The 13,960-nt window shown below is 54.4% G+C and overlaps 2 protein-coding genes across 6 annotated transcripts; both read left to right on the top strand.

The window, feature by feature from the left end:
- The first annotated feature begins 929 nt into the window (after positions 1–929).
- Positions 930–9,106, top strand: IL25 (interleukin 25). Of its 5 annotated transcripts, none has more exons than XM_043471151.1 (5): positions 930–2,594; positions 5,101–5,187; positions 5,715–5,880; positions 6,060–6,304; positions 8,302–9,106. In XM_043471151.1, exons 3-5 carry the CDS (start codon positions 5,872–5,874, stop codon positions 8,555–8,557), a joined length of 510 nt encoding a protein of 169 aa, XP_043327086.1. In that variant the 5' UTR covers positions 930–2,594; positions 5,101–5,187; positions 5,715–5,871; the 3' UTR covers positions 8,558–9,106. The 5 variants fall into 5 exon arrangements, with proteins under 5 accessions (XP_043327086.1, XP_043327083.1, XP_043327087.1 ...); XM_043471148.1 differs by having other exon boundaries at positions 930–3,086; positions 4,834–5,187; XM_043471152.1 differs by lacking the exon at positions 930–2,594 and adding an exon at positions 3,495–4,960 and having other exon boundaries at positions 5,101–5,167; positions 5,804–5,880.
- Positions 9,107–9,662: 556 nt separating this feature from the next.
- Positions 9,663–12,432, top strand: CMTM5 (CKLF like MARVEL transmembrane domain containing 5). The gene is made up of 5 exons (XM_043471153.1): positions 9,663–10,109; positions 11,077–11,229; positions 11,668–11,760; positions 11,976–12,060; positions 12,155–12,432. Exons 1-5 carry the CDS (start codon positions 9,984–9,986, stop codon positions 12,166–12,168), a joined length of 471 nt encoding a protein of 156 aa, XP_043327088.1. The 5' UTR covers positions 9,663–9,983; the 3' UTR covers positions 12,169–12,432.
- Positions 12,433–13,960: the final 1,528 nt, after the last annotated feature.

The following is a 13,960-nucleotide window of genomic DNA, read 5'->3' as shown; positions in this document are numbered from 1 at the left end:
CTATTCCAGCTCCAGCCTGGTCCAGCCTCTTTCAGACCCCAGCCCTAGGGGCCTAGCTGCCTGGAATACAGATAGTCAGCTACTGGGGAGTGAGGGGTACAATCTCTGCCCAGAGGACTGCCAAGGCAATTTGGGGCTCAAGAGGTGGCAAGGCAAATTGGAGGTGGGCAAGAAACCCAGTTCTAAAGATGAATGCTCTGACTGGTGCACGGGAAATAGATAGAGACTGGAAAAGACTAAGCAGGAAGGAAGTGCTGGGACCTGGCAGAATGGTGGTTTGGGAGGTGGGCAAGAAGGCTCACTGCCTTCATTGTAGCTGAGCATCTAGCTAGTGCCTGTAGCTAGGCGAGGGGAAAGTGAAAGTGAAGTCACTCAGTTGTGTCTGACTCTTTGGGACCCCATGGACTGTAGCCTACCAGGCTCCTCCATCCATGGGATTTTCCCAGCAAGAATACTGGAGTGGGTTGCCATTTCCTTCTCCAGGAGATCTTCCCAACCCAGGGACTGAACCCGGGTCTCCCACATTGTAGGCAGATCTTTACCATCTGAGCCACCAGGGAAGTCCCTGGTGAGGGGAGCAGAGTGCAAATGAATCTGTGCTTCTGGAATGCCCAGGTAGGGAATGGAGCCAGTCAGACTTGGGGAGAGGTGAAGTGAAGTGAAGTGAAGTGAAGGTCGCTCAGTCGTGTCAGACCCTTTGCGAGGCCATGGACTGTGGGCTGTCAGGCTCCCCTGTCCATGAAATTCTCCAGGCCAGAATACTGGAGTGAGTAGCCATTCCCTTCTCCAGGGAATCTTCCCGACCCAGGAATCGAACTCAGGTCTCCCACATTGCAGGCAGATTCTTTACTGTCTGAGAGCCATCAGGGAAGCCTAGGAATACTGGCGTGGGTAGCTTATCCCTTCTCCAGGGAAACTTCCCAACCTGGGGATTGAACTGGGGTCTCCTGCTTTGCAGGAGGATTCTCTACCCGCTGAGCTACCCAGGAAGCCCCGGGGAGAGGTGGGGGTGGGGGGTGAATCCTGGTTTGTCAACTGTGTGAAGTTGGTCAAATTCTGGAACATCTCTGAATCTCCGTTCTTCATCTGGAATAGTGACTTTGGTGAGGTGTGAATACATGTGAAGTGATTAGCATTATGACTTTCCCTCTTCACCTTAGCTCCCCATGACCCCACCCCCCCAGCTTGTACCTGCATGAAAGCTCCAAGCATTCTGTGTCAAGGGCAGGTGAAGCCTTCTCATTGTCCTTATGACTCATCTCTGCCCTCTCCTTTGCAAACAGAGGTTTAACATGATTCTAACTTGTTCAGGGGGAATTCTGGGTCCCAGGTTAGGTTGGGAAAAACCCAGACTGGATGGGTAGCTAAGATCCTGGGTGGGCGGCTGCCTCAGGGGGCCCTCAGCTTCAGGGCTTGCCTTTGCCACTGTCCACGGGGTAGAAAGGAAGGAACTCCTCCATTGGGTTTTCTGGGTCCCAGTCTTCTCTCCCACTCGTGTCCCTTCCCAGCAGAGCCCTCCAGCTGATCTCGTCCTCATCCTTGGGATCTGTAGTTGTGACATGTGGGATCTAGTTCCCTGACCAGGGATTGAACCCTGGCCCGCTGCACTGGGAGCAAGGAGTCTTAGCTACTGAAGTCCCCCTGCCCACCTCTTCACTTCATCTCATTCTACACTCTTCTTTAGCTTTTGTTTTCCAACCACATTGTCCTTTCTGTCTCTTAAATGTGCCAAGACCTTCCACCTCTAGGATTCTGTTGTCCTCTTCCCTCTGCCTGGAACACTCTTTCCCCAGAACCTTTCCAGCATCATGTCAAATTCCACATCTTCAGAATGTGCTTCTCTGACTTTTTAAGTTAAAGTTGCCCTCTCCCTCCACCAATCCCCTACCCCCAGTAATTCCCTATCTCTTAACATTGTTTCACTTTCTTCATAGCACTTATTATTATCAAAAATTATCTTGTTTCCTTATTTACCATCCCTCTCCTCCTAAGACATAAGCTTCATGCGGCAGGAGCCTTATCTGACTTGTCCTCCTCTGCCTTCCTAGCACTTAGACTGGTGTCTGGCATCTAGTAGGTGCTCAATAAATGTTTGGCAAATGGATGAATGAACAGGGCAGCCATGACTGTAGGACTGAGAAAGGCAAAGGCCCGCCTGGGGAAGAACCAGCCCTTGGCTAGGGGAGGGAGTTGCTGAGCCTTTTGTCCTGTTCGCTCTGATTCTCTGCGTGTCTCCCAGGCAAGATTGGTTCTCTTTGAAGGCAGGCTCCTTTTTTTTTTTTTTAAATTTTTTTATTAGTTGGAGGCTAATTACTTCACACGAAGGCAGGCTCCTTTTGAAGGCAGGGGAATCTTTGTAACCAAAGGTGATCCTATAAATAATTAGTAACCAGTGCCATCATGGTGTCCCTAACAGGTCATGGGAGTCTGTTCTGAAGGCCTCCATCTGGGCCAGGCAGTCTTCCTTCAGTTGTGGGATCCCAGGGAGGTTGCAGTGTGGGGGTGCTCCAGTGCTTAGGACAGCATCTATTTACCAGCAGGGGGCAGAAGTGTTTTTTACATTTCAACCACCGCCGCCCCTACTGTCCCTTCAGGTGAGTGCACCTGAGCGTCCATGGCCCTGCGGAGCCCTGTGGTTTCAGCACTATTTCAGGGGCTGCTAGGCTGGTTGGCATTTTTGTGTTAGTTGCTCAGTCACGTCTGACTCTTTGTGATCCCATGGACTGTAGCCCACCGGGCTCCTCTGTCCATGGGATTCTCCAGGCAAGCATGCTGGAGTGGGTTGCCATGCCCTTCTCCAGGGGATCCTCCCAACCCAGGGATCGAACCCAGGTTTCCCACACTGCATGTAGATTCTTTACTGTCTGAGCCACCAGGAAGATATTTTTGCGGCCATCCTTGTTGCCCGCTTCCCCCTCAGCCTCCCACCAAGCATGCCCATCGCTATGAACAAGAAGAGAGGGCCCTCGGTGAAGAGCTGATCAGGGGCAGGGGCAAGACTTCAAGGCCATGGATGAGAACGCGAATATCTTTCTGAGGAAGGGCAGGACAGCCGTTGTAGCATCTTTCAGGCTTTCTTGGCCCAGGTGGGATGCTCCCTTTCACATCTTCCCTCTTCTTTCCTGCTAGGGGCTGACCTTGTGTCAGTGGCTTGGGGTGGCATGCTCAGATCTCCCCTGTGGCTGCCAGGTCAGCCCCAGGCAGGTGAGGACACATGGGGAGGCACCGCTGATATCAGATACTGGACGAACTTTGCTTCTACCTCCACATTCTCCCCCATGGCCACCCCCATCTCTCTACACCCCCAGGGATTCCCTGGAAGCTGAGGTGACTCAGGGGTTCTTAGTCACCCCAAGAGGAAAACCCTCTGGAAAATGTTTCTCATGGCAGGGAGTCACCCTGAGGAGACCCACAGCTGCTCCTGAGATAAGGGTGGAGGCTGAGCAACTGCAAGGAGGTGGGCGGGGGCGGGGGGCAGGGGTGTGTGTCTCAAAGGACAGGTTCTGTGTCAGGCCTGGTCATCACAGGGGAGAATGCCTCTCAGCAGTTTTCTCAGAGGAAGTCATGGTACAGAGGCAGGGGGACAACCCCACAGCCTCTCCTGGAGGGAACATCCCATGCAATCAGTGTGGGTCATATGCAGCGTCAGCAAGTGAAACAAGTGTTTGGTTTCCCTTCCAGTTCTTTCAGGCATGCTGTCCTGGATGCGGGCCCAGATCAAGAGGTCTGGGCCTGTGTCAGCCTCTGAGACTCTGTTCGGTTTTGGGGAAACCCGAGGGATCCAGCACTTCTGGAAGTTCCCCGCAAAGCCTTTGCTGGGGTTGGGGGTTGTTCGGGAACACCAGAAGCCACTCTGGGGGCCAAGGGGCAGACCTGAGGCTGGGGGAGAGGTAGCCGGAGTTGTGGATCCCAGCCAGCTGGGCTGAATGCCTGAGTGGGCAGGAAAGCCCTGTGGCCTCGGGCGGGTTTAGGTGAGATCTGTCCAGCCCACACCTGGGTGAGTAGGAAATCCCTTATAGCAGGGGCTTCCCTTCCATCCAGAGGTCACCACAGTGTGGCATTTCCATACCAGGAGCTTAGCTTTGGAGTTTTTCAGGGCTGGGAGGGAACCAGTTCGGCTTCCTCCTAACTGTGCAACCTTGATGAGCTTACTCAATTTCTTTGGGTCTCAGTTTCTTCATCTTAACATGGGGACAGTAGTTGCCATCTCATGGTTTTATTATAAAGGTAAAACGAGCTGATGCATGTGCAGGGCTTGGCACCATCCTGGCACATGATCTCAGGAGCTGAGGGGGCGGATGGAAGTGAGAGGGTGCCTGGGAGCACAGGGCCAGAGAGTGGGTGAGTGGGAGTGGGGCAGTGTATTCCTGGGCCCAGTGCTCTTTCCCACTGGCCCTGCTCTCCTAGCCATCACCTGTTGACCCTAAGCTCTCACCGCTTGTCCACTTCTAGGACCCTCAGAACCACCAGATCAGCTTCACCCACTTCCGAATGCCCTCTGACCTCATCACGCCTCTGTTTTAGGGCTGCTTTGCCCTAAAGCATTCAAAAGATTCCTTATCACTTGGCCATTTAAGTTATTCCTGGTTCCTTTTGTTTATTTCCTGAGTCGTTGGTTACCAGAGGAGTATTTTCTAAGGGAAAGCACATGCAAATCAGGATACATCACTCTAGAGACGGTGTCTGTATATGAGTGTGTTGGAGTGAGGGGGGGTGGTGGTGAGGGGATGAGGAGAGTTGTTGAACAAGGATGCAGAGAAAAAGACTGGAGCAAAATAGGCAGAGAGCCCCCCAGATGGGTGGCCCCTGACTGACCTGTGTCTTTGCGGCCAGGCCCAGCTGAAACCTTGCCAGAGCACACATATCCTCTCCTGGCTGACACTGGTCCACGGACCTGTGACTGCATGGCCTTACCCCATGGCCTGAGAGTAGCAGCTCCCCCTGCCATGCTCCTCAACTAGTGAGTAGGGGTGGGACAGGCTGATCTGGGAGCTGGGTGCTTCTGCTGGCTCTCAGCTAAGGCTGTCACCTTGCCTCTCTTCCTGGCCCTGCCTTCTCATTTGTGCCATGGGAACACTCACCCACCACTTCTTCCATCAGACCCTGCACATCCAGCCAACACATTGTTGGAGTCCAGGCCTTCCTGGCAGCCTATGGGGTTAAGCCTGTATCCTGAGTCCAGAGGAGGTCAGGGGATGCACAGGGATGGGAGTGGGTGGCCCTTGGGGAGGGCAAGGGGAAGTTGGGGAGAAATAATGGGCATTGGGAAGTCATAGATGATTGTGGTCATAGAAGTTGGGGTCATGGAGGGTGAGGAAGGGGTCAGAGAACAAGCAGACAGAGGGAGATGTTTGCTAAGGTGGAGGATCCTGAGGACATCTGAGAAGAAAGGGAAGAGAAGAGACAAGACCCTGGGTGGGAGCAGCAGGGATTATAGCAGCAAGGCCTCTTAGAGAGAGTCCAAGTGATGGTGCCTAACATTGGCTATCAAGTGAACCATCAGAATTCTCATAATGCCTGTTCCCCAAGGCACAGAATAACAGGATACTATTACTTTGACCCCACGCCCAGAAAAGGGCAAAGAACAACGTTTACTCAATAGGCTTACGACATGTTAATCACAACTTCCATGAGTCTGGCATTTAAAGCAGCTTTTGGAAAGACTTTCAAGTTTTTTTTTTTTTCTTGGGTTTTGTTTTGTTTTTTAATCTCAGGTCACACCCTCCAAAAGGTAGTGGAAATAAATTTGAATAAACAAAACAGGTTTGCTGAAAATAAAACCAGGACTCCTAAACTGCTCCAGTCAAACAGCTTCCACAAGGCCTTGCTGTCAGCCAGCGTGGCACTGAGGCTTGGCAAGCAGCATCCAGCATGTACCAGGTAAGTGTTCAGGGGCCTGGCTGGGATGGTGCTGAGTGAGGCAGGAGCAGAGATGTGGCTGGGGATGGAGGGAGCTCATGCGGACCAGATGGGGCTTGAATTAGAATCTCAGAGAACAGCTGGCGGAGGGGGCATCCAGACTAGGTGGGAGCAATTTTCTCACTGGCCTTTTCCCACAGGCGGTGGCATTCTTGGCAATGGTCATGGGAACCCACACCCTCTGTTTGGGGTCCCAGAGGCGTTGCACCCACTGGCCCGGCTGCTGCCCCAGCAAAGGACAGAACCCCACTGAGGAGTGGCTGAAGTGGAACAGTATGCTCATGTCTCCCCCAGAGACCACCAGCCTCGCCCACCACCCAGAATCCTGCAGTTCCAGCAAGGATGGACCCCTCAACAGCCGCTCCATCGCCCCCTGGATATATGAGTGAGTCTGCCAGCCCCTGCCCCCTCCTAAACGCCTGCTCACGTGCTGGTCAGGATGTGTGTGAGGGACCAGGGGAGTTCCAGCCAACTCCAGCCTATCTGCCCCCCTTTTACCTCAGGGAGGTTACCCAGTTTGGGTGTTAGACAAGGTCTAGCCCTGACACATTTTTTGGTGACCTTGGGCCAATCGCTCAAGGGTTCAAAGCTTAGTTTTTTTCCATCTGTAAAATGAAATAATATTCTATAGCCTATTGATGCAGATCATATGAAATCAAGAGTGAAAAATCTAAACTTAGTACAGAAAATGTAGGTTTCCTTCTTTCTTCTTCTTCGTCTACTTCTTCCCCTCTTCCTCCTTTTCTATCTTTCCTCCTCCTCTCCCTTCTCCTTTTCTTTCCCCTACAATGGCTGTGTTTTTCCAATTTCTAAAAATATCATGGAATAATGTACAATATAGGAGCAATGCAGCCCAATACCAAATGCTAGTGCCTTGAGCCACGGATGGGCTATAATTATACCCTCTTTCTGCTCTAGGGGGGCAACTGGGTGGCTGGACCTCCAGGCTGGTTGTCTTTGATCATGAACTGTCTTATTCTTTCTCCATGTGCTGCCGCATATTATAATTCTCTATGTCATGGTGTAAACAAATATTAGAAAGTACTGAAATTGGGACAATGAATGAAAATAGTAAAAATTAGTACTGTAGGGATCCCAAACATATTTCTCCTCCTGTCGCGCACTCTCATGGGGTATCTGTGTTTCCACCCACCGTAAGTCTATTTCTGGCTTAGCCTTGGCTTTGGGGATGAGAGGAGAAGGTCAGTGGGTAGGGAGGGGGCCAGCTTTGATTGAGACTAGATCAAGGGTGCAGACTCCAGGCCATTATGCTTTGAACTGGTCTCAGTAGCCTGGCTATCTTCTAGACTAAATCTAAAGAGGTTGGGAACCCCTGTGGGGATGCTGGGTGCCAGACGGCTGACTTGGCTGGGGTCTAGACACCTGGGCTATGAACCCTTGATAACCACTTGGGCTGGTCTTCCCTGAAGCATGTGCTTTGCAACATGTGTCACAAAAGCTGTTCCTCAGGAAAAAAGTGATGATGTCGTGTAAGCGGGGGGAAAACTGCTGCAGTCCCCACCCCCTTGGAGGTTCTCAATGTGCTCAGCACATTCACAGTGAGAAGTCTGCTTCTCACAGAGAGAAGACTCAACGTTTCCTAGAATCATTTGACCACAGACCCCTTCCACTACAGTGTATTTATCAAGGAATCCACTCTGGGAAATAGGACACTAGCTGAGCCCCAGTTTGCGACGGCCTGTCTGTTTGGAGGATGGTTTTCTAAACTATTGTCTGTTTCCTACTGGGTTTCTGGAGCACAGGCCTTTGGAGCACTGACTTCTCACATCTTCTGGGGGCTATGAAACCTTTTCAGAATAAGTCAATAAGTCTTACCATACACCCTAACATGTGCTTATAAATACATGCACAGTTGGAATCTGGAGGATGGGCAGGACACGGCAGACAGTAACTCCCTCAGGGGAGTCGGGCTGGTGGGAGACAGACTGTCAGTCTTCACTTTGTGCTTTCTTATACTTGGATATAAGAGCAATTTTTACTTTAAAATTAAAAAAAAACCTATACTAACAATCACAAAAGGAAACCTGATGCTAGAACCCAGCATATATATCACATGGAACCACAGCTGGTCTGGTATAAGCCCCAGTGGAGCTCCCCACCTGGCCCACCTCCCTCAGGGCTCCGGGACCATTTGGAAAGTCACTCTTCCATCCCCGACCCTCACAGTTCAGGAGAATAAATCCCAGGGAAGAGGGGGTGACTTGTTCACAGCCACCTGGCTTGTGGGTACCAGAGCTGGAACCAAAGCCACAGAACTGACAACAGCCCTGGCATTTCCACCCTGGGTCCTCACTGCTCCTGGCCGGTCCCCCGGTCTCCCAGCCAGCCTCCTTCTAGGACCTGACTCTTGCCGCCCCACAGGTTGGACAGAGACTTGGACCGGCTCCCGCAGGATCTGTACCATGCACGTTGCCTGTGTCCACACTGTGTCAGCCTTAAGACGGGCTCCCACATGGACCCCCTGGGAAACTCAGAGCTGCTCTACCACAACCAGACCGTCTTCTACCGGCGGCCGTGCCCAGGACAGCAGGGCGCCCACCATGGCTACTGCCTGGAACGCAGGCTATACCGTGTCTCCTTGGCTTGCGTGTGCGTGCGGCCCCGTGTGATGGCCTAGCTGTGCCGACCATGGCTGGTCCCTGGGCAAACACTGGAGCTGGTTGGACAACCACCTGCTGTGGTGAACCAGGACACCCGAAGGCACAGCCCCTCCAAAGGACCACCTGTAGCAGCAGGATCTTGGGACAGGATGGGGGACTTTCGGGGGACCGCACTTTGCACTTTTTGGAGTGGATGAGAAATGCAGGACAAATCCAAGGCAGCAGCGGCTGTTTATGGTCCCTGGAAACTGGCATCCTGTCATTTCCTTCTGGGAAAGGTCTTCAAAGCTCTGCTATGTCTGTCTCTTCTTTCCTCCCACCCCCAGCTGCCCTGGTGCAGCACAGGCACTTTCAGATATTTTTCCCTTCTCCAGTGGAGAGCCCTTCAATTCATTAGTTTGTTCGCTCCTTCATTCATTCATCAAACACTTAGTGAGCATCGACTTTGGAGCACCGACCTTAAGCCTCCGGGTGGAGTTGCTAGTCTTTTGACATGAATGCTGCTAAGGAAGAGGCTGTTATTGAGCAGGGAGAGAATTGTTCAAATAAATAATCTGTACTTAAAAGTGGCCTAATTTGTCTTTGGCATCCCTGGTGCCTGAGTATCTTGTGGTCCCCAGCCCAGTCCCATTTCCTCCCCACTGTCAGCCCTCACCTACTGCCCTCCAGAGTTTCCGCTGTGGTCCCCCCTCCTTCCCTGGCTCCCTGGCCCAGCCCTAAACACCGGGGTGGGGGTCAGGCTGCCCTCCTGGCATACTGGAGAAACAGAGGCCCATTGAGGCACTGCAGCAGGCACACAGCGCCCCCTTGTCCCCCCAACAATCTGCCTTTGTCCTCAGTTTTGGCTGCTACAGCTTGGTCCTGAGGGGTGCTGCCTGGGCCGGGCTGAAGCTCCCACCCTTCCTAAAAGGAAAAGAGAGAAAGGATGGCGAGGAAGAGGGTTAAGGTTACGGAAGGGAGGAAGCAGACTTCCTCAGTCTTGGGTTTTTGGGGGCTCCTAGTCTCGCCAGCAGCAGCCGTCTCGCCCATTTCTTGGCTCACCTCCCAGCTCCTCCCGGTTTCTCCGCAGTCCGCCCCCCCCTCCCCTCCTCCCTTCCTCCTCGGCGGGTGGGCGGGGTCAGGCTTCAAGTAAGAGGAGAGCTGACCCCTCCCCTCTTCCCCGCCCCTCTTCTTCCACGTGCCTCCTGGGGACCAGTGCAGGCCCCAGCAGGGCACTCTGGGCAGCTGGGTGAAGGCCCATCTGGGCAAGCACCCCCCCCCCCGCCCCCACCCCGCTGCCGCCTTCTCTGGGGCCCCACAGCAGGCCTGCCCGCTTCACTTACAGGTTCCTCACAGTGCCTCTCCTGCTCCTGTCTGCTTCCCCATCCCACCAGGTTTCCATCTTCCTGTTTTCCTTCCTGGGCTGGTGGCAGTGGGGGGCTGAACCCGGTGGGCCTCCTGGAGATGTTCAATGCTTGGAGTCGTCGGGATCGGCCCCCCGAGGCGGGGACAGCTGCAGGGCTGGAGGGCTTCGCGGTGGACAAGACCTTCCTCTCCTCCCTCAAAGGCATCCTGCTGGAGACTGAGCTGGTAACAGCCACCTCCCCAGCCTAGAGCTTCACCTCCCAACCCCCTGGCCCCTCAGGGCTCACCCCTCAGGAGCCTCCCTCCCCCGGCTCTCAGGACACCCCGCCTGCCCCAACGACCCTCCCCGCTTCCCCTCCCCTGCCTTCTTGCTGCTCCTTCACCTGGAGGCGGCTACAGTGGGTTTCAGTGCCTCAGGAAGGATTGAAGCTAGACAGAGGACCACTGTCTGGGACACTGACGGAGCCTGAGGATGGGCTGGGACGGGGGTAACACCAGCCGGCCTCTCCCTGGGCTCTCAGATGGCCACTTCTCAGCATGTCCAAGAAGTTCAGTTACCCGAAAGGGCAGACTTTCTGCAGCCCCACTTTATCTGTTGCCTGCTCCCTGTGAACATCTGTCTTCGGAAAGTACCTTCCCTCATTTGCTTAGCAAGACCTCAGGGTAAACTTGAGTCTTCAGTATATACCTCATCCTACATTTGAGAGCTGAGGGGACTCACGTCCACTCTGGAGCATCTACCTTCTAATCCTCGCCTCTTGGCATGGAACCAGGGGCTCTCGTCCTTGTTAGAGGAGTTTTAGGCATCCTGGAATTGTTACGGGGCATGGGGTACCTCCTGGGGGCATGGGCTGATGTCCCCCACTCGAGGGGCTGGTGTTCCCAGTGCTAAAGGGGGACCCACTCTCTTTTGGATTTCAAAGAGTGGTGTTCCCCAGAGCCGTGCAGCTTGGCTAAACTGCTGGAGCTGCTGGGGCCCCCGAGCAGGGGGAGCCTGGGCTGGCAGAGGTGGGAGGCTGGAGTTGGCCCTTGATGGGCAAAGGCCCTAGGCGTGGCTCCTGCCACCAGGGTTGGCAAGACCTCCGAGGGCAGGCGGTGTGTCGGCTGGGGGAGCTTCCTGGAAAGACGGAGGCAAAGGCCTGGCCGGGCCTGTGTTCCCTCCCTGGTACACGTCCCACCCTCCGTCCTGCAGGCCCTGACCTTCATCATCTTCATCTGCTTCACGGCCTCCATCTCCGCCTACATGGCTGCCGCGCTGCTGGAGTTCTTCATCACACTAGCCTTCCTCTTCCTCTACGCCACCCAGTACTACCAGCGCTTCGATCGGCTGAACTGGCCCTGTCTGGTGAGGGTCTGCCTCCCCCCGTGCTGCCTCCCCCACCCCATTCTGGGCCCTTTCATCTCCTTTCAACATTGAATTTTCCTCTTCTAGCCTCTCTCCTTTTCCTGGGTAAGCAAGGAATCCAGCCCCCACGTCCTATACTCAAGCATGGCTTTGACCCCATCCTTCAGATCTGCTCCACGATGCAGGTCCAGCCCCAGCCCAGCCCCCTGGCTTCTCATCTTGATCCCTGTCCCTCTGCGTCCATCTGCATCCCTCCCCGGGGAGCTGTGTGAGCTCTCTCTTGCTTTCTGTCTCTCAAGCGCCTTTTGTTGTGTCCAAGGGTATCTCCATGTAGGGATTCCCAGTACCTGAGGGTCAAGCCGCTGACTAGCCTGGAAAACTCCAGGCTGATGCTGCCTGCCCTCTGCTTCCCTTTGACCCTGCACCCCCAACCTCCAGGACTTCCTCCGCTGTGTCAGCGCCATCATCATCTTCCTGGTGGTCTCCTTCGCGGCTGTGACCTCCCGGGATGGAGCTGCCATTGCTGCTTTTGTGAGTCCAGCCCCGCAGAATTCTCCGGCTCCCCTCCCCCACCCCGGGGACCTCTGGCTGATGGTCACACACTTCCTGTGCCTCTGTCCACCCAGCCCCCTCTCGTCAGTGCCCAGGGGCTGGCTCACACCTTGCCCCGAATCACCCACCTCCCTCTCCCTAGTGTCCAGTGGCTCGCTGGCCTTTGTTGTGGCATCCTCTTCCTGCTCCCACAGGTGTTTGGCATCATCCTGGTTTCTGTCTTTGCCTATGATGCCTTCAAGATCTACCGGACCGAGTTGGTGCCCAGGGCTGCCCAGGGTGAGTGCCTATCCTCTGGGGAGAGGAGATGCCCCCTGCCCCCCAACCCAGCTACCCCACCCATGCCCTACCCCACCTGGCTCCATCTTCACAGGGGACCAGCAGTGACCCTGGGGATACCTGGCTTCTGAGCCCAGCCAGAAAGTGGGACAGGGGAGCCCAGACTCCTCTCCTTTGGATTCACTAGCTCCCTAGCCTACTGTCTACTACCCCAGCCTACAGTGATGGAGCCAGGCCTGCGAAGTCACGCGGACTTGTCTGTGGGGGCTAGTCTGACATTTGATGAAGCTCAGCCAGGGAGGGGGTGTTATGGACTAAAGGGAGGGTGCAGGAGGAAGCTGGTTATTCCCAAATTAAAAGATTTGAATCCTACTGGTGAATCTTTTTCTTCCTCAGAAATTAGGCAGATCAGGAATGCTAGGAGTATTCATGGGAATGTTGCATGGAGCAGGTCATGGTCCCTTCTCTGGGACCAGGTCTGAACAATGAGCAAGTGGGGCTTTAGACTGAAGATGCTGTTGAAGGATATCCCTTCAGCACAAAATTTCCATGCCATGACTCTTGGGTGCAAGGCTACCTTGTGGTGAGCCTGGTGGCTGGGCACCGCGGGTCCTGTGTCTGAGAAAGCACAAGCCTTCCCCAGGCCTGGACAGGAAGGCCCACCTGTCCAGGGTTGCTTGCCTGGGGCATGTGTAGAGCTCTTCCTGGTGGTGTGGGGAGGACTTGACCCACAGGTCACCAGGGAGAGGTCAGCATCTGATGTAAGAGGGAGATTCCCATGTTACTGGAGCTGGACAAGCCCTCAGGTACCAGCTGGTTCAATGCCCTCATTTCACATAAGAGAGGACATGCCCAGTTAGGGGAAGTGACCTCTTTATTTGTCACAGAGTTAGGGCTGGAGCCCGGGCTTCCTTGGTGGCCCAGCGGTAAAGAATCTGCCTGCAATGCAGGAGACCCGGGTTCAATCCCTGGGTCGGGAAGATCCCTGGAGAAGGGAATAGCAACCCACTCCAGTATTCTTGCTGAGAGAATCCCATGAACAGAAATGCTTGGCAGGCTACAATCCATGGGTCGCAAAGAGTCAGACACGACTGAATGACTGAGCACACACACAGGGCTGGAGCCCGGCACTCCTAACACCTCAACAGCTGTTCTGGATATTATATTGAGCCCCTTGAAGCTCATTAAAAATGGCCCAGCTTCATTTCCATCTCTATCCACCAACAGGGCCACCTTCCCAGACTGCCAGCACCCCAGCAGGATGCTTCCTGAACATCTCATGAGCAGACTCTGTGCTGGGCCCCAGGGACTCAGAGGTGGCCAGCAGCCTCCCCTCCTTGAGCCTCACAGATGGGAAAGGAGACCTTCTAGTGAAGGGTAGTCACAGCTCAGAGGGAGTTTGGAGTCTGCCCTTCCCGGCTCATGAGAGCCCAGTGTGGCCGGGGTGACCCTGCACAGCCTTGCAGATCCCCAAATGGCCGAGCTCCTCCAAGCTGACTTGCTCATAGCCCCTCTCCAACATTCATGTGCCCCTGCCCTGAAATGTCTTCCTTTTTCTCGGGTGCTCTGTCCAGATGCAGGCCCTGGCCCCCAATCCCTGCCTGAACCTGAGCTCTGGTAGAGGCACTCTGCTCCCCTTGATGCTATCCACCTGCCTCTCTTGGTCTGGCTTTTCCTGCCTCCTACGTCCTGTTCTCCTGTCCTCACATCCTGGTTCCTCACCACGGCCGGTGGCCTTTCCAGGGCTAGAACCAACTGAATTTTGTGTTTCTTTGGTCTTTGCTCACGGTTCTCAGGACTTTCTGTACAGGCCCTTCTCAAGACAGGTGATCGACCCTGGACAGGGGGTGGTGAAGGCCTCAGAGGAGGGATCAGAAGGGCTTAGCTGGGGAGTCCAGGA

This window comes from Cervus canadensis, chromosome 6, assembly GCF_019320065.1.
Source record: "Cervus canadensis isolate Bull #8, Minnesota chromosome 6, ASM1932006v1, whole genome shotgun sequence".
Taxonomy (NCBI): domain Eukaryota; kingdom Metazoa; phylum Chordata; class Mammalia; order Artiodactyla; family Cervidae; genus Cervus; species Cervus canadensis.
The sequence above is the reverse complement of the archived record's forward strand: the minus strand, read 5'-3'. Positions and strand labels throughout refer to the sequence as shown.

Bases quoted from the DNA above. Each gene is read 5' to 3' on its own strand.
- IL25 (XM_043471151.1), top strand. The intron at 6,305-8,301 runs GTGAGTCTGCCA...GCCGCCCCACAG, and splicing joins ATCGCCCCCTGGATATATGA to GTTGGACAGAGACTTGGACC.
- CMTM5 (XM_043471153.1), top strand. From the start codon at position 9,984: ATGTTCAATGCTTGGAGTCGTCGGGATCGGCCCCCCGAGGCGGGGACA. The intron at 11,230-11,667 runs GTGAGGGTCTGC...CCCAACCTCCAG, and splicing joins GGCTGAACTGGCCCTGTCTG to GACTTCCTCCGCTGTGTCAG. The intron at 11,761-11,975 runs GTGAGTCCAGCC...CTGCTCCCACAG, and splicing joins GAGCTGCCATTGCTGCTTTT to GTGTTTGGCATCATCCTGGT.